Below are 15,946 nucleotides of genomic sequence, written 5' to 3' on the forward strand. Positions count from 1 at the left end.
TTAAAGATCAAGGAGACCTTCGTAAGACTTCAATATAAGGGAGAGCTGGGTAGTACTGTAAGTCTGTAAGGATGTTGCATAATGTAAAGAAACAATACCTTAATAACTTCTGCCTCTGTTAGTGGTGATGCACCTCCGATAATGTCAAAATCACCCTATCATAAAAGAATCATTCAGTTTATAACTGAAAAGTGCTGGCTACATATATGCTGAAAAGAGCATATAAAGGAAAAAAGATACGAGAATAAGCACAAAGAAATCATATAAATTATCAGTATAGAAACTGCACAGACCTGAAGGAAACGACTAGGAGCAGAATGACCAATTGCTCTTCTATAAACCCATGATATTTCATAACGTTTGAATGATAGTTTCTGCATGCATATCATGAATATGAGAAACACTGCAAATAAAGTTGTTCATCACAATACATTGTATAAGAGCGGGGAACAAAATAAGAATTGTATAAGAGGGGGGAAACACAATAAGTGCAACATTAAGATCAACACAACAAGCCCCCTCTTCTCTCAATTAAGCAACCAACACCTTGGCACTTTTATAGCTTATAAATTAATAGTCTAACTATCATTTAAAAAACAAAACGATGTTTACAAAAAAATGCGTAATGAGCAGACTAATGCTAATACTGGCCTGTTTTAGTCTCTTGACTTTTATTGCCCACTATCACAGTCTTTCACAATGAAAAATACCATGCCTGGAAATGGGACACAGAATGTGGTTTGGCCAACCCTCACTTGGGACACCCATCACCAAAGCCAACCCAAATTGTTTAACTTAGGCCCAAAGCCAAACCTAAGTGAGAGGTCAAACCCTGAACTAAGGTCCAGATGGTCCGAACCATCATTATCAATGGGTTTCCATCACCAATAATAGAGGAAATGAGGCTAATGGAGTCACAAGTGGGTTTTCAGTGTTGGAGATTCAATTCGAAGGGAATAAGTAGAGGGGAGGATGCTAGGGGCCAGAGGAGCTGACTTTAAGGGGTGCAAGAGAGCAGATGGGGAGGACACTAGAGGCAAGGAAGTGGTCATCACAAGATTCTAGTTGGGGAATGCTGGTGGAGTAGGAAACCTAAGGTATAACTCAAGGGACAGTGGAGTTCAACCAATAATAGATTTTCTGGTGAGTAGTTGCCTGAGCTAATAGACATTAGAGCCAGGGTGGAGCAAGAGAGAAAGCAGGGTGGGATGGGAAGGATAGGAGAGGAAGGGGAAATGATGGAAATAGGAGGAAACAACTCTAAGATAGATATAGAAAAGTGGGAAATTGTTAGGGTTTCTTTTAAAGAAAATCAATCCTATTCACCCAAAAAAAGGAAACAGAGAGACACGACAAAATACATGGAATCTATATAATACATATCTGTTATAATAAAAAAAAATATTTTTGGTCATTATATACTTTTTCAAGCTTTCTACCACGACAAGGTTGGGTCAGGACTGCTCTAACTACGCCTAAAATTCAATTGTGCCAAATCCAACCCAAGCTTGCAAATTTCAGGGCCAAAGCCAATGTCCGCTCGACAGGCCTCAAGATAGTGTAGGAACATTTGCAACACTAAATACTACCATCATTAAGCAATATAGGTGTCTGATTCAACTAGACATAATAACAATGAAATTACTCAATGCCAATTGCTTATTCAAGTGTATTTTCTTTCTAACTTTACTGCTCAAAAGCTTTCAAAAGTCTAATTATCTCCTTACATTTTGTTTTTCAATTATTGAATCCAATAAAATGCTAGTTAATAATTTTTTTTTCATGGATATATCTCCAAAGTGTAATTTTTTGTTCAAGCATTATTATCATTGATCACTGGCATGACTTATACTTGCCTATATGATTCCACAATCATGTTCCAAGCATTCAGAACATCTCTATTTCCTGGTTAAAACAATGAAATCTTTCTAACACATTTCAAAATGTTAGTTTTTAATCATCTACCAGCATGGAATGGCATGGCATGCATGCCAAATTGGATCTTAACAAGAATACACATCATACTTTTATTTTTAATTATTTTCCAATTTTTTAATATGTTAACAATCTGATGACATGGTGACCCAGCCCCTTGGCCAGGTCAACTTTTGGCCCAACTCTGAAAATAATGCTACTTCAGCTAATTAGGCTAATATGCATGTTATTTCAAGATTACCAATATCCTTTCTCATGACTTTCTTGTCAAAGACCCCTAAGATCTTCGTGTATGGACCCTGCACCACCTTAGTTAATTCTCCATCACCTGTTGCTTAATTCATGCAACTCAAGGCTCCTATAATATACATATTTCTCACTTTATCTTATTTATGATACCTTCAAGTTGTTTTCTTGGACACGCTTTACTGCTGGATGCTTTCATCTGTATTTGTCAAAAGTAAGGGAGAAAAAACTCCAGAAAAAAATTGTCTCAGAAACAATGCAAGTGATAGGCATGTGGACAAAATAAAGCATGCACTTCAGCCCAGATATTATCCAATGCATGTTCCATCTAAATTTTTTTAAAGAATGGTATATACAGATGTTTACCTGATGGTAAACCAATCATTTGTTAAGTGCAAGATATGTTAGAAGCATGGTTCGCCGTACCGGGCCGAACCGCCCGATACGGGACGTATCGAGCCGGACCGGTCCCTTACTGGTCCGGTTCGGGCCTGTTTTTCGAAAAAGGACCCTGAACCGCCCGGTTTGGTGCGGTTTGGGCCCATATCGCCCGGAACCGAACGGTACGGCTCGGTTCTGGACCGGTTCGGGGTGAACCGAACCATACCGCCCAAGGAAGGTACGCCTAGGCGTACCATGTGTCGGTATGGTACGGTACCGGTACCATACCGTACCGGTCCGGGACCGGCACGCCATCCGGTACCGGTACAGCGAACCTTGGTTAGAAGCTTATGGCCACAAAAGATTTTACCCATTTTCTAATGGAATAGAAATGCCAAGAGGAAACTATGTAAAATGAACTTAAAAAGTAAAATGAAAAAAAAAAAAAAAAGATTCTGGGCAGACAGTTCTACTTGCAAGTAAAATAGATAGGTAATCTTCCATACAGCATTCTTGCAGCCATAGCATATGAAGAATGGATAAGAATTACTTTTCTTGAAAAGAAGTTTTGAACAAAAGATGCTTGAATCAAGATTACTAACTAATCCACAATTCAGCAAATTACAGAAGCACACATCAAAAGACACTATAATATACTTCTAGGAGCTCATGACAATCTTTTAGGTGGAGTACCTGATTTGTTATGATCCAATTAACAAATGGCGAGCGCAACTCATGACAGAGCTCAAGCATATTTCCTCCTTGAGTCAAAAGCCTGACAGGCTTCCTTCTTGGTGCAGGTTAAAAATTAGCAAATCCAAGATGTGATAGAATAATATATGGCTTTGAAGAAACATAATTAGGATGATCTTAAGATTCTTAACAGAAAATAAGAAGCAAACCTGTTCAATGGATAACAGCCATCAAATACACGCATGGGTGATATTTCCATTCTCTTTGCACAATGCTGTTTAAACACTTCCTTGCATGCTTCAGCAACAATGTTGCGCATTTCAAGATCTAATTCTGTGTACTGTATATAAGAAGGCTCATTTTTTGTCATTTTTGCATTGTCAGCATGTTGGCTGTGAGATTTCATTATTAACCTGTCCTCATCAAATATGGTAGACACAACTCGATCATAAACATATGTATCCTCTCGTGTCTGTATTGTCCGTAGTATATCTGCACGGGAAGCATGGGTAGATTAACTGAGTAAAGAGATCAGGGAAATCCACAAACAAAATTTGTCATATAGCATAAAATTTTACAGCAAAATTGGGCAGCAAACATAGGTTGCATCAATCAATCTATGTACAGATAAATCAAGGTCTTAAATCCTGGTGAGACTCCCACTGCCCCCTCCTGAGTCTCAAGATAGGGCACCATCCCAAGTATCAAGATAGAACGAGTTGGGAAATGAACCAAGACATGATGGGACATCCACCATCCTGAGTGCCAGCACATGGGGGGTCCCATTCCATGAGAAAATAGGGACAATCCCATCCAATGATATTCAAAACCTTAGAATAAATGATAAGAAACTATAGATGTGAGAAAAAAAAGGTCTTCCCAAATTGAAACAAGACAAATGCAAGTCCAAGGACCCGACGTGTAACATTCAACACCAAGTTGAACCATGCATGATTTTTTTTAGTAAGTTTCCCACTCTCCAAAGCATTTTTCTGTCCATAATTCATAGCTTATCCTCAAAATCTCTTTTTCCTTCCATAAAATTAATATATAATTAAGATATGTGTAGGTGATATCAAAGAAAGAAGCTTGAGTGTTTGAGTTTTTCATCATGCATACATTGTAAAGAAACAACAGAATATAATTTCCATAAAGATGCATATTCAATTTTCCAAATTATAATATGTTCCCATGGTAACTTCCATGCTTGTTTCCTCTTTTCACCTGTCACATACCCTCTTCACTTTGACTACTAGAGAGTGTCTTAGTAGTTTTTAACATAGCAATTTATCCTACCATTTTAAAGTAAAACTCTGGAAAACAACTCTCCTCCTTCTCCAAGGATCACTCATGGACAAGACAAGCGGGAATACTTTCTCGCAAAAAGCCTTCCCTCCAGTAGAGGCCCCTTTTTCATTTTTTGGTCCATAAGAAATGTAAAAAAAATTATTTTCAAAGAAAATACGTGGATTTAGAAGTAATCTTAGGATGGAAGTGCTTCTATCTTCAATGAAGGCCCTTTGAACTATTATCTCTTCCTAAAACATGGACATCTTGTATATGCACATATAAGGTTCAAGAAGGAACGAGAGGACGTAGCATGTAGACATCTTCGTTTACAAAAAAGCAAGTCTCTTAATAATCATATGTTTCCAGTTCGTGAGCATTAGTATTTAGAACAACTCCAGTGCATTTCTTTCTTGTCATGCATTCCAATACTAACAATTCATGGTCCTATCTCAATGCAACATTCATATAAACTTCAAATGCCCATGTGTTTTGAAGCTAGTAAAAGTTGAGCCAGTCAGGATGGTGATAGATTGTTATAATAAAAGTACCATGATTAACAAGCAAATTTAAGTTAGAGGGATTGTCAACCAACTCAAACAACAGACCCCACAAATCCAAAAACAATTGCGCCTTGAAATAATTCATAAGAGCTTATGAATCAGATGATACGAACTATGATAATCCAGCATCCTATTCTTCTCAACAACCCAAGGGTACTTTAAAGGAATGGCTCTTAATTTTGCTTCAAGTTTTCATCCTTGAACCTATAGTCACACAATTTCCTAAGGATAAGGGCTGCATAATTGCAATGTTATATCAAAATATGGATAAAGCTAACCAGGGTCGAGAAAACTAGTGGCTTAACATCTTGATGAAGGAAAGAGAAGAAATCTAAAAAGATCTAAAAATTTTCGGAAAGGGCCTCTTTAAGATTCCCAGGATAGAATATGGTAGTAAAGAATAGAATTAAGGGTTGAGAAGCAACAGAAATGGGTTATAGGACTGGAGGTAATTTTATGGCTGCTGTGCATAGGCCTCAATACAGAATCAGAACGGCAAGTTTTGAGTAGAAACGATGGTTAAGGGCAAGGCTATAAGGATATTCTGATAGCTTTGGTAAACTCAATGGATGCCAATGGTCATGAGGGACCAAAAAGAGAGGAAAGCAAACTGAAATATGCTTTAAATATAAATAGATCTATCAGTAGGTCAGTTTATCTGAGTAATGATGATAGAGAAAATCAGTAATCGAACAAAAGAAAGTAGATTATAGAAAAGAATGATAAGAGTAAAGGAGTGGAAAAAAAAAAAGGAAAGATGGTAAAAGAGGAGTAAAAACTTTGGGTTTATTCGTTTTTTTCATCCAATACCAAGGTTGGCTTTACTGGTGCTACAATTCATACCAGTCAAGTATCAGGACGGTACACAAAAGCATACTAGTTAGGTGCCGGTTCAACCAAAATGCATTTTTTTAGCCATTTTTTTTTTAACTTTTTAAAGAGAGAGGAGAGAAGGATGAGAGAAAATGGAAAGCAAATATGGAAGGATGCAAGAAACAGAGAGATAGTGTCAGAAGCGAGAGTGGCATTAGTGCCATTTTGATGCGAGGGGGATCAATCATAGGCAGAGTGAGGGTGTGCTGCCACTTGCGATCAAGATTAGACCGAGAGAGAGAGAGAGAGAGAGAGAGCAGGTTGATAGATTGGAGGGAGGAGGGGTGGCTTGCATGCCATCAAGATTGAACCAAAAGGAGGGGTGTGCATACATAGGACGGGTTGGGATGGAGCGAACATGGTACCGCCTGAAGTTAGGTGGAAGTGGAACCAGTTAGTTTGCATAGGTACAGCCTGATTCTGAATAATTCAGTTCCTGCCCTTTTTCAAAGGGCCGAACCATCCGAGTTCGACTTCAATTCAAAATAGCACCCACAGACCCAGCGGTTCAGGATTGTTTGGCACTCCTGGAACAAAAGAAGTAAAGAACTAAACAAATCCTGGAAAGCTTGTAGCTCTCTTTGGAACCAAATCTAAAAGAAACCAAGACAATTTGAAGACAATAAATTCAATTTCTATAATGCAGATCATGATGCTATAACAAATATAGAACTTCAATCAAGAAAATGCAATAAATCAAAGTTCTGATCCATCTGGAAACATAAGATAAATAATATGTTTCATATTCATATGACTTTTAGGCTCATAAAAATGAAAAATCCCAAGACTGCCGAGACTATCTAAAATTTACCTAAACTTAGATAAAAAAATAGAATAAATTGATTATTTCTTTGTTCCTGCATCATTCAGATTTGCTGTAATTCTCATCCTAAAATCTTCGAGGATCTTTAAATGCATGCCTCAAAATCGGACATATTAATCAATGTAAAGTTTCTCAGAAGGCTTAAAGTACCAGCTAATAATGGGCAGGATAGGACATACTATATTGACTTGATATGGTAACGATACAATGCTTGGACTTGGTATGCCCTGCATCAACAGAAGGTATGGGTGTTATGCCACCTGGTAATGTTCTATTTGTCACTGCATGGAGCTATTAGATGATCATACCACACAAGTAAGACACCTTTACATGGCCACCAATTAAGACTTAAAACCTTGATTTTTCATATATTTGCTTAATATCCTGTTTTATTCATGTCTTTTTTATGGGCACTTTTCTGTTTATTTTCTTATTATTGGACAACACTAGCCCAAATTTATATTGCACATGAATGACCACTCATTAGAGGCAATATTGTCATTTTTGCCCTAATCAGTGACCACCCATCCTTTTTTAACAAGAACATATACCTCATGGACAAATTAACTCCATGTAGCAAGGTTCGCTGTCTCAATACCAACCACATACTGAAACCATCTTATTACAGTGTTGGTATGCAGTACAATATTGTACAATACACCCCGTACAGGGCAATACAGGATGGTATGGCAGACCATGCTATGTGGCATCTTTCTCAACTCTCCTTTGGATCTCCTTTCTCTCCTCTATTTCTCTCTGAACTTCACTCTTCCCCTCTAATTCTCCCCTATAACAATACATATTTATTTCCTATTCTACTTGTTTTGATACCATAACAGAACGATCATATGATGTGAAGACAAAAACAAACAAGTTAAGGTATCATTTGATGATTCAAATTTTGCAGTATGGAGGCATTTTGATTTTCCTAAGGAATGGTATGCCACATATTACCCCATCCCAATGCTTAGGAAGAGGTGACATCCTAATCATAACTACTCAGGTTTTCCATGGACTATGGACAGTAAAATGGCCACTAAAGCCTCAAATAAACCACCTAGCCCCAAATAAAGCGCACGAAAGCTGGTTTAACTAATTGTCCCGCATATGCAAAGCGAAGGGGAATCCTAACTCACCCTCTCCTCCTTTATCCGTCACCACTCCTTGCACCCCCCCCCACCCCCACCCCCACCCCACACAAAAAAAAAAAAATCAGCATTAAGAGATGGTTCCTTCTCCATGAATCAGAATGACTTGTGGATGCATTTAATCTCTCCTTGTGCAAAGTGGCCTGTGAACTCTGTATTGCCCCCTTCAACACCAACCTGCCCTTGTCATACATCATTTGGGCATTTCAATGCTTGTATCAGTTCTGATTTCACGTTGGTACAATACAGTATCAATGGCACCATCTCAATCCAACGATATTTAAAACCTTGGTGTCACTCCAATTTAATAATCCAATGATCAAGTTACTTTGTTAATCTTCTCCACTAAGGCTATCAAGAAATTCTCGGTTGAAGGTCTGCAATGAGAATTCAAGCTCAAACTTGATGACATTCTAACCTGCAACTTCATTAATAGAATATCCGAAACAAATGTAAAAGTACTCTTACATTGATCCTGAAGTTATCTATTTACTAATTCTATGAAACTCCCATTGATTAAATATCCAAGTTTGTTGCCTCATTCCTAATGCATGGAGTTTGCACTTCAATACAACTATTGCAAGTTGTCTATCTCTTCACAATCTTTAAATACCCTTTATGTATGCTGAAGCATGGAATCAGAGTTGATCATTTGCTGTGGATGTACACAGAACAGTATAATATCCCACTTATGAGGTTTGTATCTTCTATAAAATATACAATTTCATGGTATACTCCTTGATTTACACAAGTCAACTCCCAACTGATTTTACAAATTGTTTGATTAAAAGATCAATATGCAAAAGCTCCCCAACAAATGAATGTTGATCAAAGCTGGATAATTTTCTTCCGTAAGCTGCAAATTTAATTTAATTAGTTTCAATAATGAGACAAGTGCAAAGAATAAATTGTCAAAAATTGAGTTCATTTTAAGTTTTAACTGTAAGCGGAGAATTTTGTCTTTTCTGGTTCAATGAAATGTAGATTGAGAAAGAAAAGGCTGTATAGAATCTTTCAATGTTCTCCTGAGCCAGGCTTCTAATAATGGAAGAGCAATATTAAAATTTGCTTTAGGGCACATTGTGTGGCTCAAAAGAAGTCATTTTTAGTTTTAAAGGTGCATTGAAATAAATAAATGAATAAGTGAATAAATGAATAAATCGTTCATAACACCATCTGAGAAGTGCTTGTCAAAGAAGTAAAAGCCGAAAGTGGCTTTTAGGAAAAGCTAGAGAAAATTAGCTTCTGGCTTCTGCCATTGAGAACTTGCTTACTGTCATTAAACATGGCAAATCCATCCTCAAAATGGTTCTATTAAAATGTGACTACCAGACAAAATTTACAAAAAAGCACTTTTCATTTAAGAACTTAAAGTGTACTTTTGAGAATGACTTTCTAGAAAGCTTTAGCAACAAGAAGCATGCTCTAAGATACAATAAAAAGTCATGTTGTCATGAATTTAATGAAATGAAATCCATGCCAACCTTGCCAAAACAAAAAACAAAAATAATTGATTATCCTCATAACCAAATGAGTATAATTCAGCCTCAAGACATAGACTTACCATTTAGCCATTCATCTTCCATTCTTGGAGGCAATTCACGTTGTAGAAGTTCAGTTGCAGATGGACGATCAGATGGACTAGGAGACATTAAACGCTGAAGTAAGGTTGACTCACGAGGAAATTTTGCAACCCAAGAAGGAGGAAGCAAACCCTTTTGTTTGAGTTCTGAGAGAACAATGTGTCTTTCCATTGCAGTTGCAAAAGGGTGCCACAGCTCAAAGAATATGACTCCTAAGCTATACATGTCCACCTGTAATATGAAAAAAAATAATAACTAGAATATTACATGGTATGCCGTGTAATTGAATCATAAAGACCAAGCCACTAATAGCTCAGCTTTAGAAATTTCGTTTTCCTAGTTAAGCTATCAAATGATTGATTTTTTTTTAAAAAAAAAAAGGAATAATTTGCCACATGATTGACAATTTGACATGATATCCAACCTTTTCATTAATTTGTGGCCACCTCTGATCAATTTCAGGCGCTGTGTAAAAATACGTACCCACTTGACTGGTTCCATCCACTGAAACTCCAGTTGTCTCAGTAGGAAAATATTGATCATGATCCAGCTGCTCAAGTTTTAAGAACTTGGCTGAAAATGTAAATGTTCACAGTTATAATTCATTCCTTATAAACAGCAACAGTCTACTTATTACTAACAAGTTTAATCAATAAAAATAAATAACTAGGACACAATTTTGCACAAAGAGTAAAAAATTGACTCAACAGATATCAATATGAGGAAACCCCAAAAGAGGCCTGAAATGTATGCAAAATTTCTTGGTAATAAATGATCAACAGTGGATTAGTAATCATATGCAATGATGACTGATATAAGGCAACTTTAGTTGGCAGAGATAATCTTCAATTACATGCTAATAAGAGAATATGGAAATTATACAAGCCGCCAAGTGAACAATAGCTATAACATCAAATTATAATCCATTACAAATCAGAATACACCATTCCTCATATTGCACCACCTAAAATTTATGACGCAAGTAAAATAGAATAACACTTCATCCTATATTTCTAAGATCTGAGATGCAAAGTACTTCATGCTTGAGAAGAGATTAGGACCTTCCAATTCTATTAAAACCATTATAGTTAGCAGTAATGTACCAGTGAGACAAGGCCTTTCTAGTGCACTACTTAAACTGAGCTCTGACAATTAGAAGTAAATGTGAAAAAAAAAAAGAGGAAGGAACCGGACTACCATGCCACTCACTAGTCTTGAGTTTGAAATTTATGATGTAAATTGTAAAGAATAAATACATGTTGCCAAAACATGACAGATAAAAAGATGGAAAATGTTGAAATGGAACCAACATCAAGACAATCTTATGTCTACCTTAAATAGCATGTTAGCATTTGAAAAAGATCATAAAACAGATAATTTGCTAGATTAGAAAAAACTAAACATAGAAATAATGGATCAGAGAACATACCAAGCCCGAAGTCACCAATTTTAATATCATTACGAACATCAAAGAATATATTACTAGGTGTCAAGTCACGATGGATGATCCCTTGACTATGTATATGTGCTAAGCCTTCAACAATTTGGCGAAATAGATGCCACGTGTAATCCTTATCAAAAGAAGAACTATATGATTCAAAATCTTGCCGTAAGGTCCTTCACAACAAAAGAAAAAACAGTGAGGAAGAAAACAAAAGAAGTTGGAGTTCACTACTACATAGATGCATTAAAATATGTAATATAGGGATAAAAAATGTGCTAGTGATTGTTAAGGTAAAATATAAAGAAATCTGATCAGGGAATGAGATAAAATAAAAACAATAGAATGTTTGCATGTCATAGCAATGACATCATCAAATAAGATGGACCTATACAACAACCACTACAAACATTTGTCATGTGATTATTGTACTAACATTTAACAGAATGTGCATCAAACTGAAAGAACAACCAATTTTCATTCAAACTCCAATTCAAAAAACAACATCACTCTATTTATATTATATTTTACTCAAAGAATATAATGTGATCATTTAATTGTTATGATATTAGTACTTGGAAAACCTTGACCTTAATTAGTGATGCCCATCCCAAATATAAAACCACATTTTATATTACACCTTAATGATCTAAAATATGATACAAATTGTTTTAAAATGCTAAGGGTATCTCAAAATTTCAACAAATACATAGTACTTAAATTTCACAAATGACTAACAAAGCTAATCATAGGTTCATAGACCAGATAGCATAATATTTTTGTCCTTTCAACAAATTCGCCACGTATATCCAACTAAGATCTATCAGAATATTTGGTGATCTTGTATACCAAATATATCACCATGTGTAGTATCCATATTGTATATAGCTCATAACCACTATGTATGTACTTTATGAAGTCATTACCCTAATATAAAATGCTTTTGTATTTTTACTTTACTTTACGGCCCCACCTAGCAGATTTTCGCATACTAGAAAACAGATTTTCACAAGCACTTAGAAATGAAAATCTAACAAATTCAATAGATCCAATAATAGAAACTTTCATACAGATCCTATGCACCAGCAATGACCAATTGAATTTCAGGATAAAGTAGGAATAAGTGATATACCGAGGACAATACTCCATTTGTATATACAAGTATGTCAATTCAAGTCTGTTATCACCAGTAACATTTGTTGGATTGACATCCATATAGCTACTAGTAGAACCTTCTGCAGCTCTCGAACCCCACGCAGTCTCTCCATCATAATTACCATATTCAGTTTCAACCCATGCCTGGACCTCTCAAAAGAGGTTAAATATTATATGAGCCAGTCTAGTTTAAAACAGCAAGAATGAATTTAGTAATACAACAATAAGAGCATACAGAGACGGAGTGGATTTTCATCAAGTGTTGTAGCTATTAAAATGGATGATTGTTAAATTTTAATTGCATTCTCACTTATCATACATGAACATATAAAATCTTCAAAGTTTCAATTAAAAAAGTAAAGTAATCAACATTTTCCTTTTAACAAATCATAATTGCAATCTTATACAAGTTATAATTGACTTATTGGGAAGTGGAAGAGCAGTGGGGTTAGAGGAAACATGTGAGAGGCAGAAAAGAAGTGGAGGGTGGGGCGGGATAGTGCACTCCTCTTTCACCTTTGATAGAAACAGAAATTAGAAGAAGTGCCCAAGGGGGTAAGGAGGTTCGGTTGCTTCAATGAAAAACCAGGAAGGAAGGGCCACATATTGTGATTATGGTGAAGTACTGAAGCCAGCACTCCTCAATCTGGAACATTCAGACAGAGCTTCACAAACCCAGCAAGGCCATGCATCCACCAACCCCCAACCAAAAATAAATACAAAAAGCACCTACCGATTATTTGGCTGTATCTCTGAGGATGTAGATTGGCTGAGTAAGCATTGTGAAACCAATCTTCATAAACTTTTGGCAAGTGCAAGAATCCAGCATGAAGAAATAAAGGTAAAAGGAACAAACTACCTTACAGATAAGCAACATAGATTCATATGAAAATGATGTATTTATAGTAGTACAAAAGAACTCTTTTCTTCAACTTGCCAATGTAGGATTCCAAGTCAAATCCTGACCATTAACTTCTTTGATAACATCAAAAGTTCTCAAAAAAGAAAGTTCACAAATAATCAAAACTCCCAAGAATTAAATAACATCAATTTTCGTATTTGAGATAAAAAAATAACTAATCATCAAAAACTAATCATATCCCAAGACCTATGCATATAGGATCCACGACCCATGCAGCAGGGATCCGCGACCTGTGGCGCTGGGATCTGCGACCTGTGTGACCATCATGTGCGCTAGGCACTCCAGCATCACCACCAGTGTGCAAAATGGTCAGTGTACAAAACCAAGTGGGCACATGGGTGGGAGCTGAAACACACCTAGAGAGCCATTATCACAGGAGATTGGATCTTATCAGACCCTATTTTGACATTTGAGTCCCTATTATACGGACAATCAAATCATATGGACTAGAAGGCCCCGATAGGAAGCCTGGATCTCCTCCACTGGATCTTAATCATGATGCCATCACATCTTATTATGTAAATGCAATTAGTTCACATAAAGGCTTCCTAAAGCTATAGAGATTTTAGCCACACTCCCAAATCTTTCACAAAAGTTTCAAAATAGATTCAAGGTTTTGTAATCAAGAGATAACAAAAATGATCACCCCGGTGTATCTCTGCGTAATCTATCATAACTAAAATATTCCAAAATGCATTATATACTTCATTTCAGTTCTACTAACTAATCAATATTTCTCCTCTAAAGGTTGAGCACTTCTTTCTGTTCTCTTCATTAATTCCATATCAATTGCATGCAACAGTGAACACAAGCATTGACTACCAAATTTCAACTCAATCAATCAACCTTGACTGATGTAAAGGAACCTTATGCAGCCTTATGTTTAGATAATCCAACTTCTTAATCAGGTCATTGCTCACTCATACATGTATATAATGATCAATGCATTATCCCCTCATATGCCCTTATTCCATAGTTCCAATTAGATCAAGTCCTTAAAAAACCACATTTAGATTATTCACCTCGCTGAATCATCTTATTAATCAGCTAAGCAGGATAACCACAATCATTGACCCCTTGTTTTAAAGCCAAATTGACTTTCAGATGTTGTTGTCATTTTTTTGACCTTTAATTAATTATAGTAACTTATAAGTTCATAAAGCAGACTATATGTTTGCCTCCAATATTTGTCTACATCACCATACTTTTACAAATCAGTTTTTTATAATATAAGGTATTTTTTTATTAATCTCCACCATAATATTTCTAAAAACATTTGCTATATTTACTTATCTTAGTGAACAGGCTAACAAAAACAATTTCTTTCTCTGATTTTTCATACTGTTACTGTTACATCATTAATTCCTACAGATTTATGATTTCAAAAGGTCATCAGTTACATAAGATGAACGATACCCCTCAATCTATACTCTATCCTTCTAGCATATTACTTGATGACTTAGGGACATTTTTTTTATTATTCAACATATTTTGCCCAAACATAATAATTGTCATTCTTAATCCACCTAATGCAAAGTGTTTTCTCTAGTGTCCCACCATTCATCCAACCAAATTTACTTAACAAAGTTTACTTCAGACGCCTGTGGCCTTTCATATTTGTCCATGTCTAATTTGTTGTTTGTTCTTTGTAGCTTTTTAAGCAAGCATGCTAAATTGCAATCTTGGACTTAACATTCTACCAGCAGAGCCTTATAACAGTGCCTCCAGCTTACTTATATCAGGCATTGTGTAAAAGAAAGTAATTGCATAATATTAAAACTAATCTGATTTCAGATAGTTGTGTTATGACAACAACAACCAAAATAATAATATAAAGATATTAGAAGACAAGGATATGGATTTGATGCTTCACGAAACCAAATTTGCAAAGTAACTAAAGAAACAGAACATTTATGATAATACACAATATGAGAGGATCTGCATAAAAACACTGAGTTGCATATGTTGGTTTATCATGCTCATCTCGAGCTCCTCATGGTCATTTAGTAAACCTGATGCAGCACAGGGTGAAGCCAATAAGTACTACGACCAACTAGACTATGCCAAGCGTCAAAAGAGCCAACAGATTCAAAGACCTTCGGCAGATTTTCTTATAAATTTTCCATTAAGGACAATATCAAATTTTAGCCAGGTTTCCATATTTGTAATATAATAACTCTAGCATGTTTACTTATTGTCAAGTCCTATTTCAAGTATGATCTGTATCAGGTTTAATGCCCGAATTAAAGTTGGGGTATCATATCCTATAAATATGTGCATAATATAATGTAAGGTGCAGCCTTTGAGATATTAATAAAATTATTTTTGATAGAATTTCTTTCACCAAGGATTCTTCGATCCATTTTTCTTCTATTTGTGTGTTGACCTTTGAAGCATAACCTCGTTAATCAAATCTCCCTTCTTCCACTTTCCACTGCATCAAAATCACCTAATCCTAGTTGAGAAATAAGTTTTCCAGCGGGGAACAAAGAAATGCACTGAAAAATCGTAGCCAGGGGGAAAAAAGAAACGCATTGAAAAATCATATTTAGCTCCAAATCTTGGGGTATCATATCCATCATTCCAATAAGAGAACAGGTTGGGTTATATGGCCAGACCATAGCGTACCATATTTTATTCTGGATTTGCAAATAACAGGGATGTGTTCATATATGAAGCACTATAGATGGAGGCAGCAAGTATTCAAAACTTGCTTTTCACTTTTTTGGTGACAATCTCTTCAATACTATTACTTGGGAGCCTTGAAAGGTGCACCATGAAAAATAATTCTCAGAAATCCAAAAATATCATAGCATGATTTGGTTCAAAGAACCCAATGACAAGAATATCAGTCACACAATTGTGATGTGAGATAATATAATATACCTGATTATCA

The 15,946-nt window shown here is 35.9% G+C and overlaps 1 protein-coding gene across 6 annotated transcripts in view; it reads right to left on the minus strand.

The window, feature by feature from the left end:
- Positions 1-15,946, minus strand: part of LOC105038626 (eIF-2-alpha kinase GCN2) — a 65,809-nt gene that overhangs the window by 21,708 nt on the left and 28,155 nt on the right. For all 6 annotated transcript variants that reach the window (XM_073260267.1, XM_073260262.1, XM_073260271.1 and 3 more), the window contains 8 exons: positions 12,106-12,272; positions 10,962-11,149; positions 9,957-10,105; positions 9,514-9,763; positions 3,465-3,747; positions 3,256-3,349; positions 294-374; positions 99-155 (listed from right to left, as the gene is read on the minus strand). In XM_073260267.1, coding sequence (XP_073116368.1) covers positions 99-155; positions 294-374; positions 3,256-3,349; positions 3,465-3,747; positions 9,514-9,763; positions 9,957-10,105; positions 10,962-11,149; positions 12,106-12,272 — 1,269 coding nt within the window. The remainder of the gene's footprint in view (positions 1-98; positions 156-293; positions 375-3,255; positions 3,350-3,464; positions 3,748-9,513; positions 9,764-9,956; positions 10,106-10,961; positions 11,150-12,105; positions 12,273-15,946) is intronic.

This window comes from Elaeis guineensis, chromosome 1, assembly GCF_000442705.2.
Source record: "Elaeis guineensis isolate ETL-2024a chromosome 1, EG11, whole genome shotgun sequence".
NCBI classification, from domain to species: domain Eukaryota; kingdom Viridiplantae; phylum Streptophyta; class Magnoliopsida; order Arecales; family Arecaceae; genus Elaeis; species Elaeis guineensis.